Source organism: Vigna unguiculata, chromosome 11 (assembly GCF_037176805.1).
Source record: "Vigna unguiculata cultivar grain cowpea cultivar isolate G323 ecotype 2 chromosome 11, ASM3717680v1, whole genome shotgun sequence".
Classification (NCBI taxonomy): Eukaryota; Viridiplantae; Streptophyta; class Magnoliopsida; order Fabales; family Fabaceae; genus Vigna; species Vigna unguiculata.
Genome location: NC_140802.1, coordinates 44201550 through 44224876, shown reverse-complemented (window position 1 = coordinate 44224876; position 23327 = coordinate 44201550). Strand labels below are relative to the sequence as shown.

Genomic DNA, 23327 nt, shown 5'->3' with positions numbered 1-23327 from the left:
TAATTAAATAAAAAAGTCTTTAAAGTATTTTGGTTTAGTGTAGTTTTACTTACAAAATTTTCAATTGTTGGTAATTTTTCTTCAAATTCTACTGTTTTGGAACTTAAATTTGTTTTGGGATTATTAGTACAAGTTTTTGAACTCGAATGCATTATATTTTCATACTAATTGCCAAAATTATTGACTAACAATGTTGTATAAACTCAAAAATTTTGTATGTATGGTAATAGTAATTGTAAAATGAACAAAGTCTTTCAAGTTTTCAACTGTATAAGGAAGGAGGTTCGCTTTAAAAGGAGGACTTTTAATATTTTATTTGAACAATAAATCATTTGAAAAAAACTCATGGTTGAAATTGTAAAAAACTTTCATTAAATTATTATTATCATTAATATCCAACATTGATTTATTATTATTTTTTTCAATAAAGATAATAGTGATAATAGTTTAATAATAATAAAAATATAATCATAAATGATAATCATAATAAATACAGATATGAAGACATGTTGAGAGGATACGAACGATGATGATATGAAATTTTTGTTTGATACAAATATGTTTTATAATTTTTTATGGAATCTATAACATCACACTGAGAGGGGAGTTTTTAAAAAATAAAATGCTGAAAGATTAATAAAATTTAAACACTTAACTATTTTCTTTTTAATATGTATGAGTGGTGAATATTACTCAACTAATAAAAAAAATCAACTATAATATTATCTTTAAAGATAAAGTATTAATATGGAAACTCTGAAATACAAATGTATAAAAGAGAGGGGAGGAGAAGATGGGTAAAAAATTGTTGGGTCATGTTTCATATGTTATGGGTTATATGTTATGGGTTATGGTTATAATCATGACATAGTTATGGTTATGGCATAATTATTGAGAGATTGTTATTGGCATATATAGTTATATTTCATTAGTCTTACACATATAAGATTTTAGACACTACTTTAACTCCAAAACCTTAAGGCAATGTTGTTATGGGTCTTTATTCTTATATAGTGTTTGACTTTGTCTTTTCTATCTAATGTAGAACTTTGACTCACACTTTGACTATTCCCAACACAAACTGTATATTTTCGAAAGAAAACCAACGTTAATAATTAATATGGTTAAATATGTTTGTGGTTGTTGAAGTTTAAATGAATTTTGGAATTAGTCTCTCTTCCAAACTTTATATCAATTTAGTCATTAATCTTTATAAATGTGTGATCATTCTTACCAAATTTTGTTAAGTTTATTTGACAATTTAAACGCATCTTATGATAATATTTGAGTTAACCTAAAAACAAAAATGCGTCAAACGGTGTAAATAATTCAAATATTATCTTTAAATGCGCTTGAAACATCATATAAACTTAACAAAATTTGGTTAAAATGACTAAATTCACACATTTTTAAAAATGAAAAACTAAATGGGTCAAACTTTTGAAAAATGACTAATTCTAAATTTCACTAAAACTTAAAGAACCAAAAATATATCTAACCTTAATTAAAATATCAATTTATGTTTATTTTTTATATATTGTGATGAAATGTAATTATGTGTTTGTCCGAGAACACCAACCAAATAATTTATAAAATCTTTTGTTTCTTTTCCTTTAATTTTTATTGTTTTTTTCCTAAATAAAATATTACGTGAGTGAAAGAATCTATCCCAATCCTATTAGGCAAATGTCATTACCATCCGTTTTGAAATGTACAAGTATACAATTATAGTACGAAAAATTGTCACATTCGGTACCACAAATCTGACCAAATATTTGAAGAAACAGTTCAATTTTGAAACAAATCAACATCGCAATACGAAATATCACCTAGTACTCATGCTTCAACCTCAAACCAGACATGTTTATGTTGTAAATTCTACATCTAAGTATCCCCGTATACAATACTAGGAATATAATTTAATACGAGCATGTCAACTCTGAGCTTTTTTAATCCTGGTTTCAAATAATACACAAATTTAGAAGATACCAAAATATTATATTATGTCTATAATATAAATTTTCAACTATCTAATTCATACTCATTTCAAACAAATTACATTTCAAAGAAGGGCTGCTCTTTTTGCTAATAAAACGTTTTTAACTATTATTATTCTTTTAAAATTTTATATTAATTTAAAAAAATATATAATACATAATACGAGAAATGGCCAAATTCTCATATTCAATATTTAAATTTATTGGATCTTTCATAATAAATTTTTCTTAATTTTCACATTTAATCTGTAATAAAAATACGGAAGTTAAATTAGACTTAATATCATTAATTTAAGAATGTATTAGTAGTCCAAATTTGAATCTCTCTCAAAAATGTTTTTAAACTATTTTTTGTCAAAATTGTTTTCAACAAAGTATAATTAATTTTCATTTTTAATCGACATTATAAAAGGTACAAGCCAAATTATGATATCCATTTTTGTTTGGATGTGTTAGTTTAGAATCCAATTTTAAAAAATATCAATTGAGTCCACAATTTTAAAAAGATATTTCAATTAGATTCTTTTCAAACAAGAGAATTATTAACTCCATTAATAATATTGATATTTAAAATAACTTATAAAATTAAGTATTAATATTTATATTAAAATTTAATAATAAAATTTATAAATAAAATTAACAATTTTAATAATATTTTAAAAAAAATCTAATTAAAATATATTTTCAAAAGACTCCATTAACGACTTTTTAAAAACGGATATAGACATTTGAACAAAATTAATTAAACCTAATAAAAAACTTATACATACAAAAAATAATTTATATATATATATATATATATATATATATATATATATATATATATATATATATATATATATATATATATATATATATATATATATATATATATGTTGTCTACCATGTACAGTGGCATACACGCGAGTGCAGGGCTGTTGGTGGTGCGCGTGACACTTGGTTCCATATTCTTGCCTGGTGGGCACGAAATGTCGTTGTCGCCCACACGCAAGAGGGAGCGCTTACACAACACAGACGGTAGGAGAGTGGCGAGTGGCAAGAACGCGCCACTAAGTTGAGTGCAGAATCTAGACTCGGTAATGTTCTGACACGAGTCACTTTTGAATTCAGAAAATCATAATTAATTAATTAAAATATAAAATACTGCGACCCAGGATGGGATGTAGCCTTGGTTGGTGTGTCCTACCAATTCAATCTCGCTTTTCAGATCTGGGCCCCACCACCTTCTCATCACACCTGCTTTTCCAATATTACCCTTCACTCTTTAACTTCTTATTTAACTTCAAACATCATAATGTATTATTCCCAAAAATAAATTAGGTAGAAGCCGTTTGATTAAATATTTGATAAAATAATTTTACTTAAGAAAAAAAATCACTCAAATGATGCATGTCGTTTTCAGTTTACCATTTGTTTTCTAAGTTAGATATACATGTATTTAATAATACTGGAGACATACCTGAACAATGATGGACCTAAGATTTTAATGAACAATTTAGTTTTGAAATAATATAAATTTATTATTATTATTATGTAATTTAATAATTATATCAATCAATTTATCTTTTAAATAAGTGTTAAATATATTCCTGGTCCCTTAATTTTGGTTGAATTTTAGAATTAGTCTATTTTAAAATTTAAAATCAATTTAGTCATTCATTTCTCGAAATACGTGAATTTAACATTTCAAACGTGTTTCATAATAGTATTTGACTTAACATTAAAACAAAAATGTGTCAAACAGTATAAACAACTCAAATACAATTTTGAAATACATACAAAATATTAAATAAACTTAATAAAATTTGATTAAAAAGATTAAATACACGTATTTCAAAATATAAATGACTAAATTGATTTAAAATTTTAAAATAGACTAATTTCAAAATTTACTACAAAAATTAAGGAACAAAAATATATTTAATCATTTGAATAATTAAGACCAGTAAAATTAGACATAGCAAAATTAAAAAAATTAAGGATAAAATATTTTTTCGAAATATTTAATGATAATTTTAACAAAATGAAGTTCATACTAAAAATTATGGGTTCGTCGGTGTCCATGAATATCCTAGATTATGGACATTCTTTCTCGATCGCATGAAATTCTTATCTTTTTAGTTTACTTTGTAAAAGAAAAATAATCAATAATCATATTCTACATTTTGAAGTGAAGAAAAAACAACATTTGACTCAATTAAATAACAATCTAATTGTCACAAAACTACATGATTGTTGGGTCTCGGTTTTGGATTTTTACCGCAACAAGATTCTGAAAGTAAACTCTGTTATTTTCTTCCCATAATTTTCATCCATGGCTTGTTTCTTTTTCTTTCCACCACTAAAATCTTGGGTCTCTTCTACACGTCACCATTAATTCTTCAACATGATTTCAACTTTCTAGAACATCAATGATGTAATAACAGGTCCAATGATATTTCTATGGTGACCATGCATCATGAAAAATTTTCCTTTTAATTATTATTAATTAATGGTCAAACAACACAGGGCATAGATTTAAATCTGCTAAGACCATGCATTTGGTAATTGAAAAGGTAAAAGGTAGAAAGTGGACAAAGACACAGAAGAAAGAAAGAGAAAATTTTGGCTTTGAGTGTGTGATGAATTGCAATTGCAACCACCCATATATGTGTGTGTATATTTATGCATGCTTTTCTTATCAGTGAAGGCAATGTTAAAAATATTATTGCATTTAGTGTACTGCACCAACCACAAAATAAAATGTTCAGGACAATTTCTCAAGAAAACGACAATTCTATGTTGTGGACAACGATGTTATGGTCACTCTCTATGATGTTTTCTGTCAATCATGCACAATTTTCGGTCTTTCAATTTCAATAACCTTGTCTGTGCTATGCCAAATGTTAGTCCCTTTCTCATTTTCTGGACTTTTTCACTAAATACTATATGTAGATTAAAAGATTAATTAGATAGTATATTGTGTTAAATATTTATGTAAATAGTTTAAGTTAGAATTTGATTTTGACAAATCTAATTCTAAATTATGATAGAAAAGAAGTTGGTTGAAAAACAATTGTTTTGACGGTCTGGTATCATTTAAAAGTTCAGGTAAAAGATTTTTTTCTATTATTTGAGACGCTTTTTAGAGAGAAAATTATGATAAATTTTTAGTCTTTAAAATAGACAATATTTCATATACAATATTTTTGTATATTTAATCCAAATTTTTGTTGTAAACTTGTGTTATACTTCAGCTTATAGATCATGTTCACACACGGATACGATTGTTATAATTCACTGAAAATATCACACAGAATTATTATATAATTATATAATAATGGCTGTTTAACTTCTATCAAATTTAAATTTCAAAGTATACTAAAAATAACGAGGGAACTCATTCCACTGGGCCTGGCCCAGGTAGTAGATTATGCACTTCCATGTATTTCTTCCTGCACCTTCATAATTTTTCTTTTTTAATTTTACCTTTTATGAATCGTACAATTTTGAGATAACTTTTTGACTTTTGAATGGTCTAATTTGGAAATAAAAAATAACTTTTCTATTATACAATCTGAAACACATTTTAAATAGTTTTCAGATTCCATAATTCAAAAGACAAAAATGAAGATGGTGTAATTTGAAAGATACAATTAGAAGTTAGTTTTTTCTCGAGAAAATAACTTTCTAATTATACTATTCAGAAATCATTTGACTTCGCATCACACAATCTATAAATTTTTTACTTATATATTGTGCAATCCGAAAAAAAATTTTCCAACAAAAGAAATAATTCTGAATTGTATAATATAAAAAGAGTAAAATAAAATTAAAAGAAAATATAGGGTACACGAAGAAATATCAGGAAGTAAAAACTGCCCACAGAGTCCGCACACAAAAAATAAATAAAATGGGCCAAAAAAGTTAATAAGGCTTTAACGGTAAGGTTGATAGATGAATTTTAATTTTAAAAACTTTATGTGAATAGAAGTTGAATATTCAAGTTATCATTAAATTGAATATTTCCAAGATTAGATAAAATTAAAAATAGTTAAGTCCTTATCGAATTGCAATTACCCAAGTTGAAGTGAAGTTAAAGATATATAGTTAATCATTATAAATTATATGGTTTTTTATATCACTATTACGAAAAGTAATGAATTTTTAACATATATGCTATTATTTTACAGTGGATAGAAGTGTTAGGATATATTTTCATAACTTTCTCTCAATCATCCTTTACGTGACATCATTAAAGTATTTGAGTTGAAAATAATAATAGTGTTTAATTATATGTCATGCAAGAGAGATAAACGTAAATCACACACTCCACCTTCTTCAAATAAACGGGCTGGAAAAGCCTTGTCTGTTCGTTTTAATATTTGAATTTGAGGCCCAATTGTGAATGTATTGGGCTATATGGCTGGATTACCACAATTACAATAAATTTAGACCCTTTCCTGAGTCTCCAAAAATTTCTTCTTACACCCTTACAAATTTGTATATTATAGTTTACCCACTGAAATGTAATTTTTTAAATTTAGGATTCAAAATGAATATTTATTTTATATTCTACAATATACAGTCCAGACACGAATTCTTGTATTTCATAATATACAATTTAAGTATAAAATTTATATTTTAATATTATACATAATTCAGATTATAAATATATTTCACATTATGTAATATATAATGTTTTTTTCTACTTTAGAATATATAATTTAAAATATAAAACATTATATTTTAAATTATACATTATGAAATACAATTTTTTTCGGAAATTAATGTTCAAATTTGGAGGTGAAAAAATAGCTCAAAATGTATCATGACAAGTTTATTCATGGGCTTCAACTTTCTGTTCCCCTCACAATTATCCTCAGCTAATGTATTTTTTACACTTTTTTACACTATCAAAGACTAATTCTAAAATGTAAGCAAGTGGGTCAATGGAAAATTATGGGATACCAATATATATATATATATATATATATATATATATATATATATATATATATTATGACTTAATTGTTAAGCCATTGAATTTGGTATTAAGTTACAATATTTTAAATTATAAACTATTTAATGGACTCAATATGAGGTCTCAATAAAACAATAAACATTTTTAAGAAATTATTGATAATTTTAATGATCTGAATCTGATTCACCAGTGAAACATGCAAATTAAGATAGATATCAACAATTTCCATTGTCTTCTTGTAAAAAATTTAAATATAATATTTTATATGACTCTTAATATACAATGTAGTTGAGATTGTTTAGAGAAATATTTATCACACAAAAATTATTGTATTATTTACAAAAACATATAATAAAATTTTAATTAAGAAAATAATATATTATCTAGAGAGGGACTTTGCCTCATGGGAGAAAAATGTACTTTAAAAAATTAAAGAGCATGGTAAAAACTTAAAAGAAGTAGTTTGTCTATTTCTTATTTAAATATGTTATTTTTGTTTTATAAATGACTGATATAACTATTATTTAAAATGTTATATGATATTTACTTATTATATGCATTCTTTTTAACAAGTTAGCCCCTGGATGTAGTGATGAAAATGCTTATTTTTGTATGAAGAAAACAAATATAAAAAGATATGAAAATAGTAAGTCATTAGAAAAAAATAAAAAAATAGTGGCAACTTGTGATAAAACAAAAATAGTGGTAGAAGAAAGCATTTGAATGATATATAGAGAGCATGTTGAAGTGTTATGTCGATTGTGACAGAACATATATGTTGGAATGTAGCATAGTGGCACAAATCAGAAGTTGATTTGAACTTATGATGGGTAAATCCTGCACATTTTCGAAAACCTTTCGACTCAATCCCAAGTTTCTTTGGTTGCCAAAAACATGCAATGTTGTTTTCTGCCATTTCTCAGACATTTTCAGTTTTTCTGACTACGTTTGACCTCTTTCCAATTAATTTTACTTACGGCTTCTTTCATGTCACGGGTCTGCACTCATCTCTCCTCGGTGGACTTGTATATTTTTATTTTGTATAATATTTATTTATATTTTTTGTTTGGCCACCCAAAATTCGGAACCTAAAAATAATTTATACTAACAGAGTATGGTAATTCAGTTTTGTTTCATAAAAATAAATTAATATTGCTTACTTTTAATTTTATATCAAAATTATTATTATTTTTATAAACATTTGTTATTAAAAATATTTTTTTAATATATTGTATTATTGGATATTAACTCATGTTATTAATTATTATTATCTTTTTAAATAAAATAATATTGTCTCTTCTTAATTTAAGACCAAATATAATATTTGTTTAAATATTATATTAATATTTTTTATTAAAAAATATTTAATAAAATTAATTTTACCACTATATTTTGGCAATGAGACTACCATGTGACATTAACAATATCACATGTGATACTAAAAATTAATTGAGGTAATTTTTTAAAAGTTTGGATTCAATTAAGATTTTTTAAAAAGCGAAAACCAGATTCACACACCCCTACCAAAGTGGGACCATCCGAGTAATTAAACTATTTAATTAATTTACCATATATATTATATGATTTCAATAATATTCAACATAATTATATGATTTCAATAATATTCAACATAATTATACTTCCATCATAATTAAATATACTTTAACACACCAGTGGAAACACAGGTGCGACAACACTATCCCAACACTTAAAGAATTGGAAAATACAAATTTTGACATGTAGAACAGATAATAAACGAAAAAAAAAAACATAAAAACAGGTGTCACAAACAATGAGATTTGGTAAGTCTTGAAGATCACCATAACAAATACAAATTCTATATGAGATAAAAATTATTTAGGGAAGAACTGTAATACATAATTTTTCTCACTTCAAATGATAATTAGAACATTATGTCTATCCTTCCTTCACGAAATCATTTATACCTTTTTTAGAATATAAAAACAACATAAATAAGATTTTGTTTTTTATTCAAATATAGCAACTGGGTCTCTTGTTCTCATTCAAAACAAATAACACATGTAAGCAACACTTCTCCATTTGGTCCTCCTCATGCAACTGCACATCCATTAGATTATCCATCATCATTTGCAAAGTTTACTAAGCCAGTTTAGTTCTTGCTGTTGTCATGAGCCCTACTAAACCTTGTATTGGGTCTTAGGCATCCCTTTGATCTTGAGTATGAATTTCATGATTGTTAAGAGTTTCAACATTCACATCAATACACAATTTTCAAATATTTGAATTATGACATAAATTAATGATATATGTAAACTGGTAGTGTAAATATGGATGCGCATAGGTGTGTGCATGCATGTAGGTGGGTGTGTGTGTGTGAGTGGGTGGGTCGATGTGTGTGTGTGTGCGTGCAGGTGTATGTGGATGTGTGCGTTATCAAATAAATGAGTTAAATATGTTTTTTATCCATTAACTTTTGGTGAAATTTAAAATTAGTCTCTCTTCAAAATTTTGACTTTTTAGTCCTTCAACTTTAGAAATGCCTGAATTTAGTAATTTTAACCAAATATTGTTAAGTTTATTCGGCGTTCCGAACGTATTTCATTATAGCATTTGAATTGTTTACACTATTTGATACATTTTCGCTTTAATATTAGTTGAATGTTAGGTGAGAACCGCGTTCCAAACGTCAAATTAACTTCATAAAATTTAGTTAAAATGATTAAATTCACATGTATATCTAAAGTTTGAGAACTAAGTTAAGTCAAAATTTCAAAGAGGAATTAATTACAATTTTCATCGAAAGATAACGACAAAAAACATATTTAATCCAATAAATATTGATGTTTAGGTCGTGGTTCAACTTCTCTCCCATTTATAAGAAGATAAATTTTTTGTTAATATACATGCAAACAAAAAAAATAATATGTAGCAATTGTGTATAATAAATAAAAATTATAATTTACCTTTTAAGGAAACTGCCTAATTATTTTATAACACATGATCCTAATTTGTTGAATTTAAAAAAATTACAAATAAAAAGTTAATATTGTGATTTACATACCACACATTAAAAGTGTATAATGATATAAATTGTTGAATAAATAACAATTGATGTATACAAACACTATTGTTATAACTGAGTATAAATTGGTAATGAATTTATTGTGTTTTGGAAATAGAAAAAAATAAATAAAAATATACACATTTTGTTTGCTAAATATGTGATTATAAGGAACATCAAATCTTTCATCGCTTTACTCTCCGAATCATACAAATAATGTACCACACAATACAAAAATCCTAAAATATCAACACATAAATTCATCCAACACCGAAAAAAACTCACTTTTCATGAAAGAACTTGTAAATTCATTATCAAGTTCAGTAAAAAAAAGTCTTTTTAAATTTGTTTTGTAAAAATAAATAATTAAAACATGAAACACAATGTTTGTCGTATCAAAATACCATGGTAGTAACAAAATAATTGAAAGTCCCAATAAAAAAAATAGAAAATATTTTGTAACAATAGCCAAACATCATCCACTTATATTTCAAAATAAATATTTTAAAAATATATACACAAACAAGTTGAACAACACTTGTGTTCCGTAGTTCTATTAAATCATATATTTTTGATGAAGATAAATTATATCTAACTCGACAAATTTGAAGTTTGGAGTGTAATTATAAATATGAATCCACCAAACACGATTCACAAACTCAGGGATTTTTTCTTGAAACGCATGTTCTTAATTAATAAAGACAACAACCACTATGAAAACATTGAACATGAGACAAAATAAAATTATAATAATACTTCTGTTTCTTACGTGTCTATGTAATAATTAAAATTTTTAAAATCTGGAATCGAATTTTCCTTACATGTATTTTTTTTTTTTGCATAATATACCCTTAAAGTGTGGACAACCAAGTAATAATTAAAATGCAAGAATTAGTGGACATGCATGAACATGATCTCACGCGGGAATACCATTGATTGCCTCTCTTTGAAGCATTTATCATGAAAAAGAGGTTACTCAAATCAAAAGAACTAATAAAAAAGTTGCAACTTGTTTCGAAGTTAGCATAAAGTAAAAAGCATTATTTTGTTGCAAGGAAGAGATTTTCCCTTTTTTATTATTGAAGAATGAGAAAGGAAACCAGGTTAAAATATGCACAAAAAAGTTAAACAGATAATTACAAGACCCATAAGACTTTTTATTTTTTATAAACTGATTTAACATAATGCAAAACAAAACTAAAAATTAAACAGACTAAAACCACAATTTACATAAATAAAAAGTACACTACGTATTTTCTTTTATGATTTTATCCTCAAAATACATTTTTTAAGAAATACATATAGTCACTTTGTTATAATATTTATAAACCGCATTAGTAGTACTTTTCTCAAGATATATATTTGCATTGTTTTAAACATCTAAATGTAAAACATAGAAAATAGAAAATACTACAATTGACATGTTATTTGCTTTTCATGTACAGACTATCTAGAGAAAAAAAAAAACTTATTTTTATTACTAGATTCTTAAGATAACATTAGTGTTATTATAGTTTTAGACAATAATATTATCATTCCCATTTTTTAACTCTATTTTATTTTCTGAAATAGCTGAGTTTTTTTTTTTAAAATTAACTCTACACTAAGTCAAGACAGGAAATAAAGGACGAGAATCATAATATAATTTTTCTATAGTTTTAATCGTACTCTTATCTATATCTACTATTTAAACAATCTATGCAATTACATAAACAAGAAAAAAATACTAGACTATCCTTCATTTCAATTTTTACTATATGGTCAATCTTATATCTCATGTTCCATTACTAACAAATTAAAAATATTACATTAAATCTATTTTTTAAAGTGATTAATATTAAAATCAATAAACGTATTACAAATATTGACCTGCAATTTAATTATAACATAACTTTTAGAAAAAAAATGGTTTTCTATAGATTGTATTACAAAAAGAAGATAACAAGAGAGTTTACCATAAACAAATTAATTTGTAATATGAGAAATAAAAAATAAAAAAGAGTAACGGAGTTCAAAAAATGAAATTCAAATAGATACCTACCCCAAAAGATGGTCAACATCATCCTCCACAACTGTCATAGCAATGCAACAACGACAAAGAAATTTCATGGAGGGTCCCGTTACGGACGTTTCATACGGATTTTGCCCCACGACCCTTCTTTTCGGCGATAATTCAGCTTTATCTTTTAATTATTTTATCTTTTGTTAAAACGTCGCATTTCTTAACTCGGTAATGGGTTGTTATAGTTAATTAATTAAAGTAAATGATATAATGACACTTTGTTTCTTAAATTATTAAACGTGTTACTGTCCCTCTATGATTCTAGCGTATCTTAATTCGTGTATATGAAAATTACATTAAAAATATTATAATAACTGAACAAAAGCTTCATCCTAGATTTTCGTGCAGAAATAAGATGTTGTTACTTATTAAATATTATAAATTAAAAAAAATAATAATTAGATGATTGGTAATAAATAAGGAAGAGAAGAATTTTTTTGTTATGTTTGGGTGAGAGGTCAAGAGCAATAGGGTAGGCAGTAGCCACCAGTGATTAGGCCTGCTTGCTAACCAAATCACTCGATCTTTGTCAATTACAAATTTTCTTTCCACCGCCACGTGTCAGTCTGTACTAGCTGTCCCTAACTTTCACCGGCTACTCCGGTCACCGTACCTAAGAAACAAAATAAAATATTCCATCACATAGGTGAGAAACTGGAAAAGCAAAACTCACTGTACGCACAGTGTCGCAGAGGGACAGAGAGAGAGCAGTGTCTGAGTGAAACATCCATTCCTTCCTCCTCCTCTTCCTCCTCGTGATTCCCGAACATTCTCTTCTTATTCCAGCTCCACGCGCGCGATTCCACTCTCAATACTCGCGCCATTCTTCTTCTTCATCTTCTTCTTCTTGTTTCTCTGAAATCTTAGGGTTTGTTGAATGCTGAATGCGGCTTTGCTCTCACACTGACTCTTCACACTACAATGTCCGGGCCTCTCGACCGTTTCGCCAGACCATGTAACTTCACTTTCTCTTTCTCTCTCGCGAGCTCTTTTTTAGGGTTTGAGGTTTTCTATTTTGCTGATGAAATGATTCGTTTTGGCTCTGCCTTGCAGGTTTCGAAGGTTTCTCCGGGAGCGACGAGAAGAAGGAGCGGAGATCTGATTTTGAGAACTCCGAGGACGAACGGAGGACCAGAATCGGATCTCTCAAGAAGAAGGCGCTGAATGCGTCGTCCAAGTTCAAGCACACGCTGAAGAAGAAGAGCAGCAGAAGGAAGAGCGATGGCCGTGTCAGCTCTGTTTCCATTGAGGATGTTCGGAATTTCGAGGAGCAGCAGGCCGTTGATGCATTTCGCCAGTCCTTGATCATCGACGAAATGCTCCCCGAAAAACACGATGATTACCATGTCATGTTAAGGTGTGCATTAACCAGATAAATGCGAGGTGTTAAATGAACAAACTCGATTGTTTTTTTTTTTTGCTTGATTTTAATTTTAATACATTTTGCAGGTTTCTGAAAGCGAGGAAGTTTGATGTTGAAAGGGCAAAGCATATGTGGGCTGATATGCTACAATGGAGGAAGGAGTTTGGTGCTGACACTATCATGGAGGTGAGTGCAGATTGGATTTGGATAATGTTTGCTGTTTAGTGTAGGGTTCAAGAATAGCATCTGTGGTGGTTGGATTTGTTTGTTGTGGATTGCGGCGTATTCTGGATAATGTTTGCTTAATGTTTTGTGTTTGCGTTAGGATTTTGAGTTCGTAGAATTAAATGAAGTTATGAAGTATTATCCGCATGGTCATCACGGTGTTGATAGGGAGGGAAGGCCTGTCTACATTGAGAGACTTGGGAAAGTGGATCCGAACAAACTTATGCAGGTTACAACCATGGATAGATATGTGAAATACCATGTGCGGGAATTTGAGAAAGCTTTTAAGATAAAGTTTCCTGCTTGCACAATTGCCGCCAAAAGGCACATAGATTCAAGCACCACGATATTAGATGTTCAAGGAGTGGTATGTTGCTGCTAATTGTTTCTCATTGTATGTGTCTGTGTGTTCCTGTGACATTCGGCAAATTTATGGTGTAGTTTCAACTTTTAGGGCCTCAAGAACTTTACAAAGTCTGCCCGGGAACTAATTTTGCGGTTACAAAAGATTGATGGTGACAACTACCCTGAGGTGAGTAATATCGGTTTGTGTGTAATCTTGTGTTACGTTACGTTCCTGTTTTGATTTCATCCAAAATTTTAAAGAATGACGTTTACCAAGGTGTCAATGGTTGAGGATGATTGATATGTTTTTTCTTATTAATAATACAGACTCTTTGTCAAATGTTTATCATAAATGCCGGCCCTGGATTTAGGTTACTGTGGAACACCGTCAAGTCTTTCCTTGATCCCAAAACAACTTCAAAGATCCATGTATGTAAAAACTACTATCTTTAGTCGCTTAAGGCTCCTTTTTTTGTTGGTTTGTGACTGCTGACATTGCTTAGTGCCTGTTTGGAAATATTGTTTAGGTTCTTGGAAATAAGTATCAAAGCAAATTGCTGGAAGTAATTGATTCCAGGTACACAATGGGGCTATTTCTCTATACCCAAGTGGTTAGAAATTTTGTAATTTATATGCTTGTATTAATAATGTATTTACCTTTTAACCATCACTAACAATTTGCCTAATATTTTTGTGCACTAATGAAGCGAGTTGCCGGAATTTCTGGGAGGTACATGTACATGTGCAGATCAGGGTGGTTGCCTCAGATCTGATAAAGGACCCTGGAAAAACCCGGAAATTTTGAAGGTTATATACACTGATGTTTCTTTCTAAAATGCTCAAGACTTACTATATCATACGAATCTTGATACATGCTAACTGTTAATTGCACGGGGAAATTTGCAGATGATTCTTAGTGGTGAAGCACGAAGAGCAAGGCCCGTTGTAAAAGTTCTAAACAGTGAAGGAAAGGTTATTGCATATGCCAGACCACAATACCCAATGGTAATATGTTGTATGGTTTATTATTGGTTGAACCCGGTGGAGGCTGAATTGATTCCTTTGTACCTCTTCAGGCCTCTTTTCATTTTGTTACCTTATTGACTGTGTCACTTCTTTCTTGCAGGTAAAAGGTAGTGACACATCCACAGCTGAATCAGGGTCTGAAGCTGAAGATATTGCTTCTCCAAAAGCGATGAAGAGCTACTCTCACCTTAGGTTGACACCTGTTCGTGAGGAAGTAAGTCTTGATCTTCTGATATGGTTACTCATAGGTTTCATTAAATTGGTAGAAGTTTCATTCAATTCATTGATTGTAGTTCTTCTGTCCTGCATCTCCACTTAATTTTACTGTCTGCAAAATTTTCTCTGATCATTCTTGCAGCTACTACTTTTTTATTTAACATGTGTTTGATCAGTTGTATTTACATGCAGAAGATATTCATATTAATTAATGATTTAATGAGGATGATAATACTTCTCAAGGAACTTGTTCTTAGGATTTTCCCTGGTGTATTCCAAACACTGAAGCTATTTACATTTTGTGTTCTTTGTTAGGCTAAGGTTGTTGGAAAGTCAATCTATGTTGGTGGTGGTAACTTGGCTGGGTATGATGAATATGTTCCGATGGTGGACAAAGCTGTTGATGCTAGCTGGAACAAACAAGCATCACTCCAGAGGGCTCAAACTTCAAAAGGTTAAACAACTCTAGCTTATTGTTACTATATTAACCTGTTGTATGAATCTTCTCATGGTGCTTATTCATCAAAAATAACACCAATGCTTAAAACATAACTGCGTTGTTTAAAATCTTATATCTGCATTCTGTTCTAAATATCAGTAAAAACTTGTTTCCTTATCAGCGTAGTGATATTTGTGCTTTAACTTTTGCAGGACATTTGATGGCTGTAAGGGCATCAATGTCATGAGTTTTGGCCTTATGCTGTGTCATTATACAAAAGATTATACCCAATTAAATAATGAATTTTGGTTAATCAACGTTTGATTCAAATGAACTCATTTTTTGATAGGCTATTGAATACATGACTTGATTTTCTTTTTGACGCTCATGCTCTTTTTGGTAATCCTCCCCCTTGTTTTTATAAACTAATCCCGTTTTGCTTTGAAATTTGAATTTGTTTTACTGTGATGATAGACACGAAAGCAAACTAAAACTTATGAAATGGGGTTTTATTGTGTTCTATAATTTGTAGTCAGTTAGAGACAAACCGTTTCGGGACCCGGACTTGAGAGTTTAAGTTATTGGAACAGTTGGTCCCTGACCTAGCATTTGTATTGTCAGGGCGGGATTTATTTGGGATTATAAGCAATTGCACAAGTCCCTGGCTTTAAGATTTAGGAAGAGCTAGTTCTTTTCTTGTTTTCTTGATTTCAATTTTTTGATTTAGTTTTCTTCAGGATTGTTAAATTGAATTTTGTATTACAGGAACACCTTCCCTCCCTGATCCTCCACAGACTCCCATAGGAATTCCAGCTCGGATGTTGGGGGCTCTAACTGCTTTCTTTATGATGCTGTTTACCCTCTTCCATTCAGTCGCATACCGTGTGACCAAGAAACTTCCAGCCTCATCATCTAATGACGATCAGTGCACTTCAGAGACACCCGTTAGTACAACAAGCGAAGACAATCATCCTCCGTCACCAACTCCAGAAGACAGAGAGGCAAATCTCCTTTCCTCAATGGTGAAAAGGTTAGGTGAGCTTGAAGAGAAGGTTGACACACTCCAATCTAAGCCATCTGAGATGCCTTATGAGAAAGTGGAATTGCTAAATGCTGCTGTATGTCGAGTGGATGCTTTGGAAGCAGAGCTAATTGCAACCAAAAAGGTAGGATGCTATACTTTCGCTTATTCATGATTCTTTGAAAAACTGCAGTCGTGATAATTACGTTGAGGTGTTTCCATGTCTTATTTTATCTGTTATTTTTAAATGCAAAACCGAAATACCTTTCCTGTTAGCTGGCTGCTACAGGAATATATCGATGAGCAGATTTTTAATGAATAAATGCAATATTTTCATGTCTGTTTTATTTTTTTATTTTTTTTATTTAGGATTCTAACCAATTTTTTTGTCTATATGGAACTGAGGTATGATAGTTATTTTAAGTTAAAAAATTACACCAAAGAAAAATCAATATTTGCTTGCCTATATCACGTCTTAGCCAATCAGGGTTATATGTCGTGTGTTGGTTGGTAAACGGGTGTATTTGTGTTATAGCAGTTTCGTTACTTTAGATTTCAATGTACAGTTTCATTTCATGGTGAATTAGAGGCAAATTTGTTATTGCAGTTGTGCTTTTGCTCTCTTTATGCATACATGTATTTTTCTCTCCTGCTTATGTTTGGGTGTGAATTTCATATTTGACCGTGAAAATGTGATGAGTACTTAGTTTCTTACTGTTTCCTTACTTGAAGAATACTGTTACATTTGTACTTTCTGGATTGTTCAATAGGCTCTGTATGAAGCATTAATGAGGCAAGAAGAGCTGCTTGCTTACATTGATAGTCAAGAAGATGCTAAGTCGCGGGTAAGTTTGTCTCTTATATTTTTAATAAGTTTTATGGATGTTATGCAGATGTCTGATATTTATATATTTATATATTGCTGTTTATCAGAAGAAGTTTTGCTGGTGAGTTTATGCTGGCTGATAAAGGAACTCTGGGATAGAGGGCGTTTTTTCGAATCAAGGTGTTCCTAGTGCCGATACCTTACACATTAGGTTGATCCCTGAACACTAATTTTCTGTTTAATGTACAAGAGTTGTGTCAAACTCGTGTATAGCTAATAGCTTCTTTTCCGGATTAAAACAACCCTTGTTTTTGCTCTGCCCACCTTTGTGTTTATTTGGTGTGATTGTCTTCTGTTAATTGGAGAAGCGTTTGTCCTTCTGATGCTCTCATGACTTCCTTAAATATTATCGATTTTTTGGGATATCGAGGGGAGACAAAGCTAAAAAATAAATAATCCCTCAACAACATTATAGGTGCCGAGGCATTTAGATAAAACGGAACATATTTCGTGTTAAATCCGCATAAATAAGGCATGCGAACAATGGTAATTTTATTTCTCAAATTAATGATGGTAAAGGGCTTGTGCGTACATGATACAATACAGTAAATATGTGGATTCGTTTGGCATAACCTTTTTGCTGTCGTAGATGGTTGAAGTGAAGTTCCGTTTGTCAATCAAATACTAAGTGGAGTGTCTCAGACTGTTGGAACCAACTTCACTTCATCACACGGACGACTTTATTACCACAGGAACAGGGGATTAAGCTGACGAAAACGTCTGTCATTTGGTTCAACCAGTCAGTGTAAGTACATTTTGAGAAAAAAACAATGTACTAATAATATCAAACATCCATTTTTCAACTTGTAGGAATTAATTGACAGGGTAAAAATTATTATTTTAACACATAATTTTCGTTACATAGTTATATGCGAGGGAGTGTCCTACTGTATAAATACAGAAGATTTAATTGGAGTAGAGGAGAAATTATACAAGGTGAATGTAATTGGATCCGATGGGGCTGATAAAAGGAACGCCTCCGAAAATATACAACTCATGCTAATGTTAATATTTGATTGAGGTCAGACAGCAATAGCAACACCTTACCAGCGGAACTGCAATCACGAACCCAAAATCTTGTGTAAGAGAAAGCACTACGCACAAGTATCATACATTATAATAGCTTACTAAAGCAAAATAATACCATAAGACTTACCATCCTCTTCTTTTTCTTTTTATCATTGTGACCTTGAAGCTCCACTTGTCGGATAAGGGCATCGTCAAGTGACTACAGAAAGAGGAAAAAGTATAAGAGTTTTTATTATTCTCAAATGATGATGAGGTTGTAGTATGAAGGAAAACCAATAATATAATACCTTTTTGGTAATAGCCAAGTCTTGTTCCAGCGTACCGATTCTGCTAAGAGCCTTATTCAGCAATGCTTCCATCTCAGGTGGCATCTCAGGTTTCTTAGAGAGGATATTCACCTTCTCTTCTAGCTCAGCCATGCGCTTCATCATGGCCATTTGATCATCCATGCAAATTGCAGGTGCTTTCATCTCGTTGCTATTACAATATGCTGTGTTACCAAACATGTCAGCTCCAGTGATTTTTCTTGGCACTTTCTTTGCCACGCGGATAACTGTTATCACTGCCATAAGAATGGACATGATTCCACCACTAAATGGGATTCTAAACCGATTAGAATTGTTGTTGCTAGATAAACAATCTTTAGAAAGGGCTAACTGATCTTTTTGTTCTGCTTTTTTCCAAGATTTATTCCCTGGTGCAAATGTCACCTGCAGTTATGTTTTCATCAAACATTTGATTTATATTTCATGCAATAAGTTCTTGTTCCCCACCATGAAAATTACTCACTGTTATTCAGATACATAGGCTATAGGTTATAGATAAATATATATACAATGGAAGCATCCAATGATCGAAAATCTAAGAAACTTACCTCTGGAGCCGCACCCGGATCCTCCATAGCTGCAGATTCTTTCTTTAAAGAATCGCGTTCCTAAGATTATAGGAAAAAAGAAAAACAAAGTCATCAGATTTTCTGGCAAGAAAGTTTCAGAGTGAAACTGAATTTGAAATTGTGAAGTAGGTAACCGAGTACCTTTTGGCATGCTGCATCATCTTCAATGATGGTTTTCACTTCGATCCTGGATAAACTTTTCCTCTTGCATTTTCCTCCTCCATTTTGAACCATCTAATGCATCCAAAAAAAAAAAACATCACTTCATTACTATCGTTTCCTAATCACACAACTAAAAAACAAATTTGATCTTACTACCTTCAAGATTTCTGTGTCATTCCATGGTCCCTTGTCTGAAAGCAAGCAACCACCTTTGTCTCCACAGGTACAAGTACCACCCAAGAACTCTGGAAGTTCACTGGTAAATGATATAAGAACAATGCGTTATGTATGGCCTTAAATGGTAATGTTGCTCTTCAATCACATATCATATACACAACCAACATGTTAAAAGAACATCCTCATTAATCAATGTTACATGATCAGAGATTGTCATTACTATTTACTCAATCTAAACTATCTCTCAGCATGTCGTTAATGTGATAAATTAGAATTGAAATGAGAATGAGAAAAACATTCACCTGGCATCAATGATTTCAAGCAACTTGCTCTGGTATTTGTTACCTAGGACCTGGCAAAAAAGCAGTAATCTGTTGAGAGCTCCTACTTCACTGAAACCAACATTGAAAGGTGTATAAAAAATGTTTACATGGATTTTTGCGGTGGTCTTAGGATCAAGGAATGACTTGACAGTGTTCCACAACAGCCTAAATCCTGAACCAGCATTAATGATGAACATACGGTTTAAGGTCTGAAAAGAAAAGTTCAGTCAGGTTAAATTCAGAATGTGACATTTTAGTTAGGAACGTGAAGTAGTACCTCAGGGTAGTTGTCACCATCAATCTTCTGAAGACGTTGGATGAGATCCCTTGCAGCTTTGTTCATACTTTTGAGACCCTGAATATAGATGCTTGTCAGCATTCATGTGAAACATCTTTTAGATATAAAACATGTTATAATATGAAATGATATCTAAACTTATAGCATCTTATTAACTCTAACTCTAACGATGTTACTCGACGGATTTGGGATCGAACAACAGAAAATAGAGAAACTCCTAAATGTTAATTAAGGTGTTTTTGTGCACTTTTACTCTTTCTGGTTTTGTTTGTAAAGTAAAAGCTACACATGTGGTATTATAGTATTGCTGCAGATTTTCATACATACCACTCCTTGCACATCCAAGATCGTTGTGCTTTGGTCAATGTGTTTCTTGGCTGCAATGGAACAAGCAGGGAACTTAACAGCGAATGTCCTCTCAAACTCTCTCACATGGTACTTAAGATAGCGATCCAAAGTTGTGACTTGCAACAGCTTGTTAGAGTCAACCTGACCCAACCTTTCTATGTAAACAGGTTGCCCTAGCTTATCAACTCCATGATGCCCTTGCGGGTAGTATTTTAGAACTTGTTCTAACTCCTTGAATTCAAAATCCTTAACAACAACACAAAAGAAATTTCTGTTAGAATACTACGTTAAGAATAGATCCAACGATGGTAAAGGAAGTCTATCTAAACCTCACAAAACTGACTAATAAAATTAAGTTTGCATCCATTTATATATTATAAATTGACCTTATCTCAATGACCACAATTATGACCTTACCTCCATAATTGTGTCAGCACCGAACTCCCTCCTCCACTGAAGCATATCTGCCCACATTTGTTTTGTTTTCTCAATGTCATATTTTCTTGCTCTCAAGAATCTGGGTCACCATTTTATACTAAAACTATTAGTAAATCAACAAATGGACAAGAAAATAAGTCATAACGTTTTGAGGTTGTGAGGGGTACCTTAACATCGTATGATGATCATCATGTTTTGAGGGTAATAGCTCTTCTAAGATGAGTGTTTGGCGAAAAGCATCAACTGATTGCAACTCTTCTGCATCAACTTCATCCTCAATAGCAATAGACATAACCCTGCTATGCCTTCTCCCCTTCTTATGCAAGGAATGCTTGAACTTTGAAGATGCACTGATTGCAACCTTCTTAAAAGAGCCAAGCTTTTTTTTCTTATCATCCTCTGAGTATTCCATCTCAGCACCTGCTTTTGCATAAACCAAAATTACTCACAGAATTTTCATCAGATATAATCATCTTCCCATCTTCATACATTGAACATGTCAGCATGCAAACAAAGCTGTTAAATTCAACATCATTACCAAAAGGGTGTGCAGAAATTTATTTCACAGTAACATATATATAAGTAATCAACTAAACTGAAAAAGCATAGATTTAGCACCTTTAGCAGGTCGATCTGTGATAGGTATGGAGGGCACAGCTACAATGTCACACATGATTAATTATCGAACCTCGTAAGCTCCTCAAATGAGAACAGACGTAAGGTAGAAGAGAATCAACAATTATCACACATGCGCCTACTCCTTAGCTTAAGCCATGAAATAACATGAAGCATGTCAGAAGCTGAAAAACCATTTCTTTTAAACACCAACATGAACCCTTTTTCAAATACATTCAGCATGCATTGGAAAAGAAAACATGAAGCGAAAAAAGAACAAAGATATTCTTACAATGATACATATAATGATAGTTGAAGAAGGTATGTGGAACCTAAGGAGGTTCGAAAAGTTGATGAATCAACATGAGAGAGAGAGAGAGAGAGAATGGAGTAGAATGAAAGGGAATAGAAGATGAAATACCTCTGGTTGCAGGAATATAGGCGTTGCAGAAGCAAAGAAAATGTAAATTTATGATCCGAATAAGTCTCTTACAATATATAGAAGTGTGCCAGAAAAGGAAGCGAGGTTGGTGCAACTCATTTTTAGGGTTTGCTGTTTTTTGTTTGTTTACTTATATTATTGCATCATTCTTTTTGAGCTTCTGTTGCTACTAGAAGGAATACAGATGGAGATGGCGAAATGCATGCCACTCCTTTCTTTCTCCTTCTCTGCACTACGCAACCCAACCAATTCATCCACATAACTATGCTTTACATGCTATTCTAAGTTTTCTTTAACATATATGTTTATTTAATATATCTTTAACTCTGATTAACCATAACTAATTATTCTCGTTATACTTAGATTACCATGTCACTTTAATGTAAATACATCCTAAACACATTGTCTTTTTTATAAATATACACTAGCAAACATATATGCATGCGATGTCGCAAGCATATTTGCGTTCGATTTTTTAATTTTCAAAAAATTTAAGTTAAAATAAATAATGAATATATAATTAATTTTTAGAATAATTGTTAAATGTAAAATTAAAAAAAAAATAAGATATATATATATTTTTTTAAAATAATGGTTTAAGACAAAATAAATATTTATAAAATAATTAAGAATAAAATAAATATTATAAAATGTGAACATAAAAGAGATAATTATATATATATATATATATATATATATATAAAAATCTAAGACGAAGACAACGAAGAAAAACAAATATATAAGATTAATAAAAATAAAATAAAAGTTTTTTCCTACTTAATAATAATTTTAACAAAATCAAGATACGTGTTTGTTGACCTTCGTGTATACATAAGTTTGTTTACACGATATATCATTAGACAGATAGATTTTTTATTTTGAAAATGATTTTTTGACACTATAAAAACTCACTTTCAAGAGTAAAATAACCATTCAAAAATTATTTTTTTATTTGAAAAAAAATAATAGTTAAATGATATAATAGTAATGTTTAGTGGGTGTAAAAGGTTTTTA

The 23327-nt window shown here is 30.4% G+C and overlaps 2 protein-coding genes across 4 annotated transcripts; one reads left to right on the top strand and one right to left on the bottom strand.

Moving 5' to 3' along the window:
- The first annotated feature begins 12717 nt into the window (after window positions 1-12717).
- Window positions 12718-17906, top strand: LOC114169358 (phosphatidylinositol/phosphatidylcholine transfer protein SFH8-like). Its single transcript, XM_028054494.2, has 14 exons — window positions 12718-13020; window positions 13119-13422; window positions 13515-13614; window positions 13754-14020; window positions 14108-14185; window positions 14326-14427; window positions 14526-14575; window positions 14706-14805; window positions 14905-15003; window positions 15125-15238; window positions 15556-15694; window positions 16445-16845; window positions 17471-17545; window positions 17634-17906. The coding sequence occupies exons 1-14, from the start codon at window positions 12987-12989 to the stop codon at window positions 17649-17651; spliced, it is 1881 nt and encodes a 626-aa protein (XP_027910295.1). The 5' UTR covers window positions 12718-12986; the 3' UTR covers window positions 17652-17906.
- A 162-nt stretch (window positions 17907-18068) lies between these two features.
- Window positions 18069-22421, bottom strand: LOC114169359 (phosphatidylinositol/phosphatidylcholine transfer protein SFH3-like). 3 transcript variants are annotated; one of them, XR_003600912.2, is made up of 15 exons: window positions 22293-22421; window positions 21875-22021; window positions 21424-21676; window positions 21236-21335; window positions 20798-21064; window positions 20450-20527; window positions 20280-20381; window positions 20152-20201; window positions 19829-19928; window positions 19652-19744; window positions 19490-19549; window positions 18903-19325; window positions 18743-18814; window positions 18520-18641; window positions 18069-18306 (listed from the first exon to the last, which is right to left on the bottom strand). XR_003600912.2 is itself a non-coding variant. In XM_028054495.2 (14 exons), exons 2-14 carry the CDS (start codon window positions 21927-21929, stop codon window positions 18630-18632), a joined length of 1665 nt encoding a protein of 554 aa, XP_027910296.1. In that variant the 5' UTR covers window positions 21930-22021; window positions 22164-22293; the 3' UTR covers window positions 18404-18629. The 3 variants fall into 3 exon arrangements, 1 of the variants encoding a protein (XP_027910296.1); XR_003600911.2 differs by having other exon boundaries at window positions 22164-22293; XM_028054495.2 differs by lacking the exon at window positions 18069-18306 and having other exon boundaries at window positions 18404-18641; window positions 22164-22293.
- Between the last annotated feature and the right edge of the window lie 906 nt (window positions 22422-23327).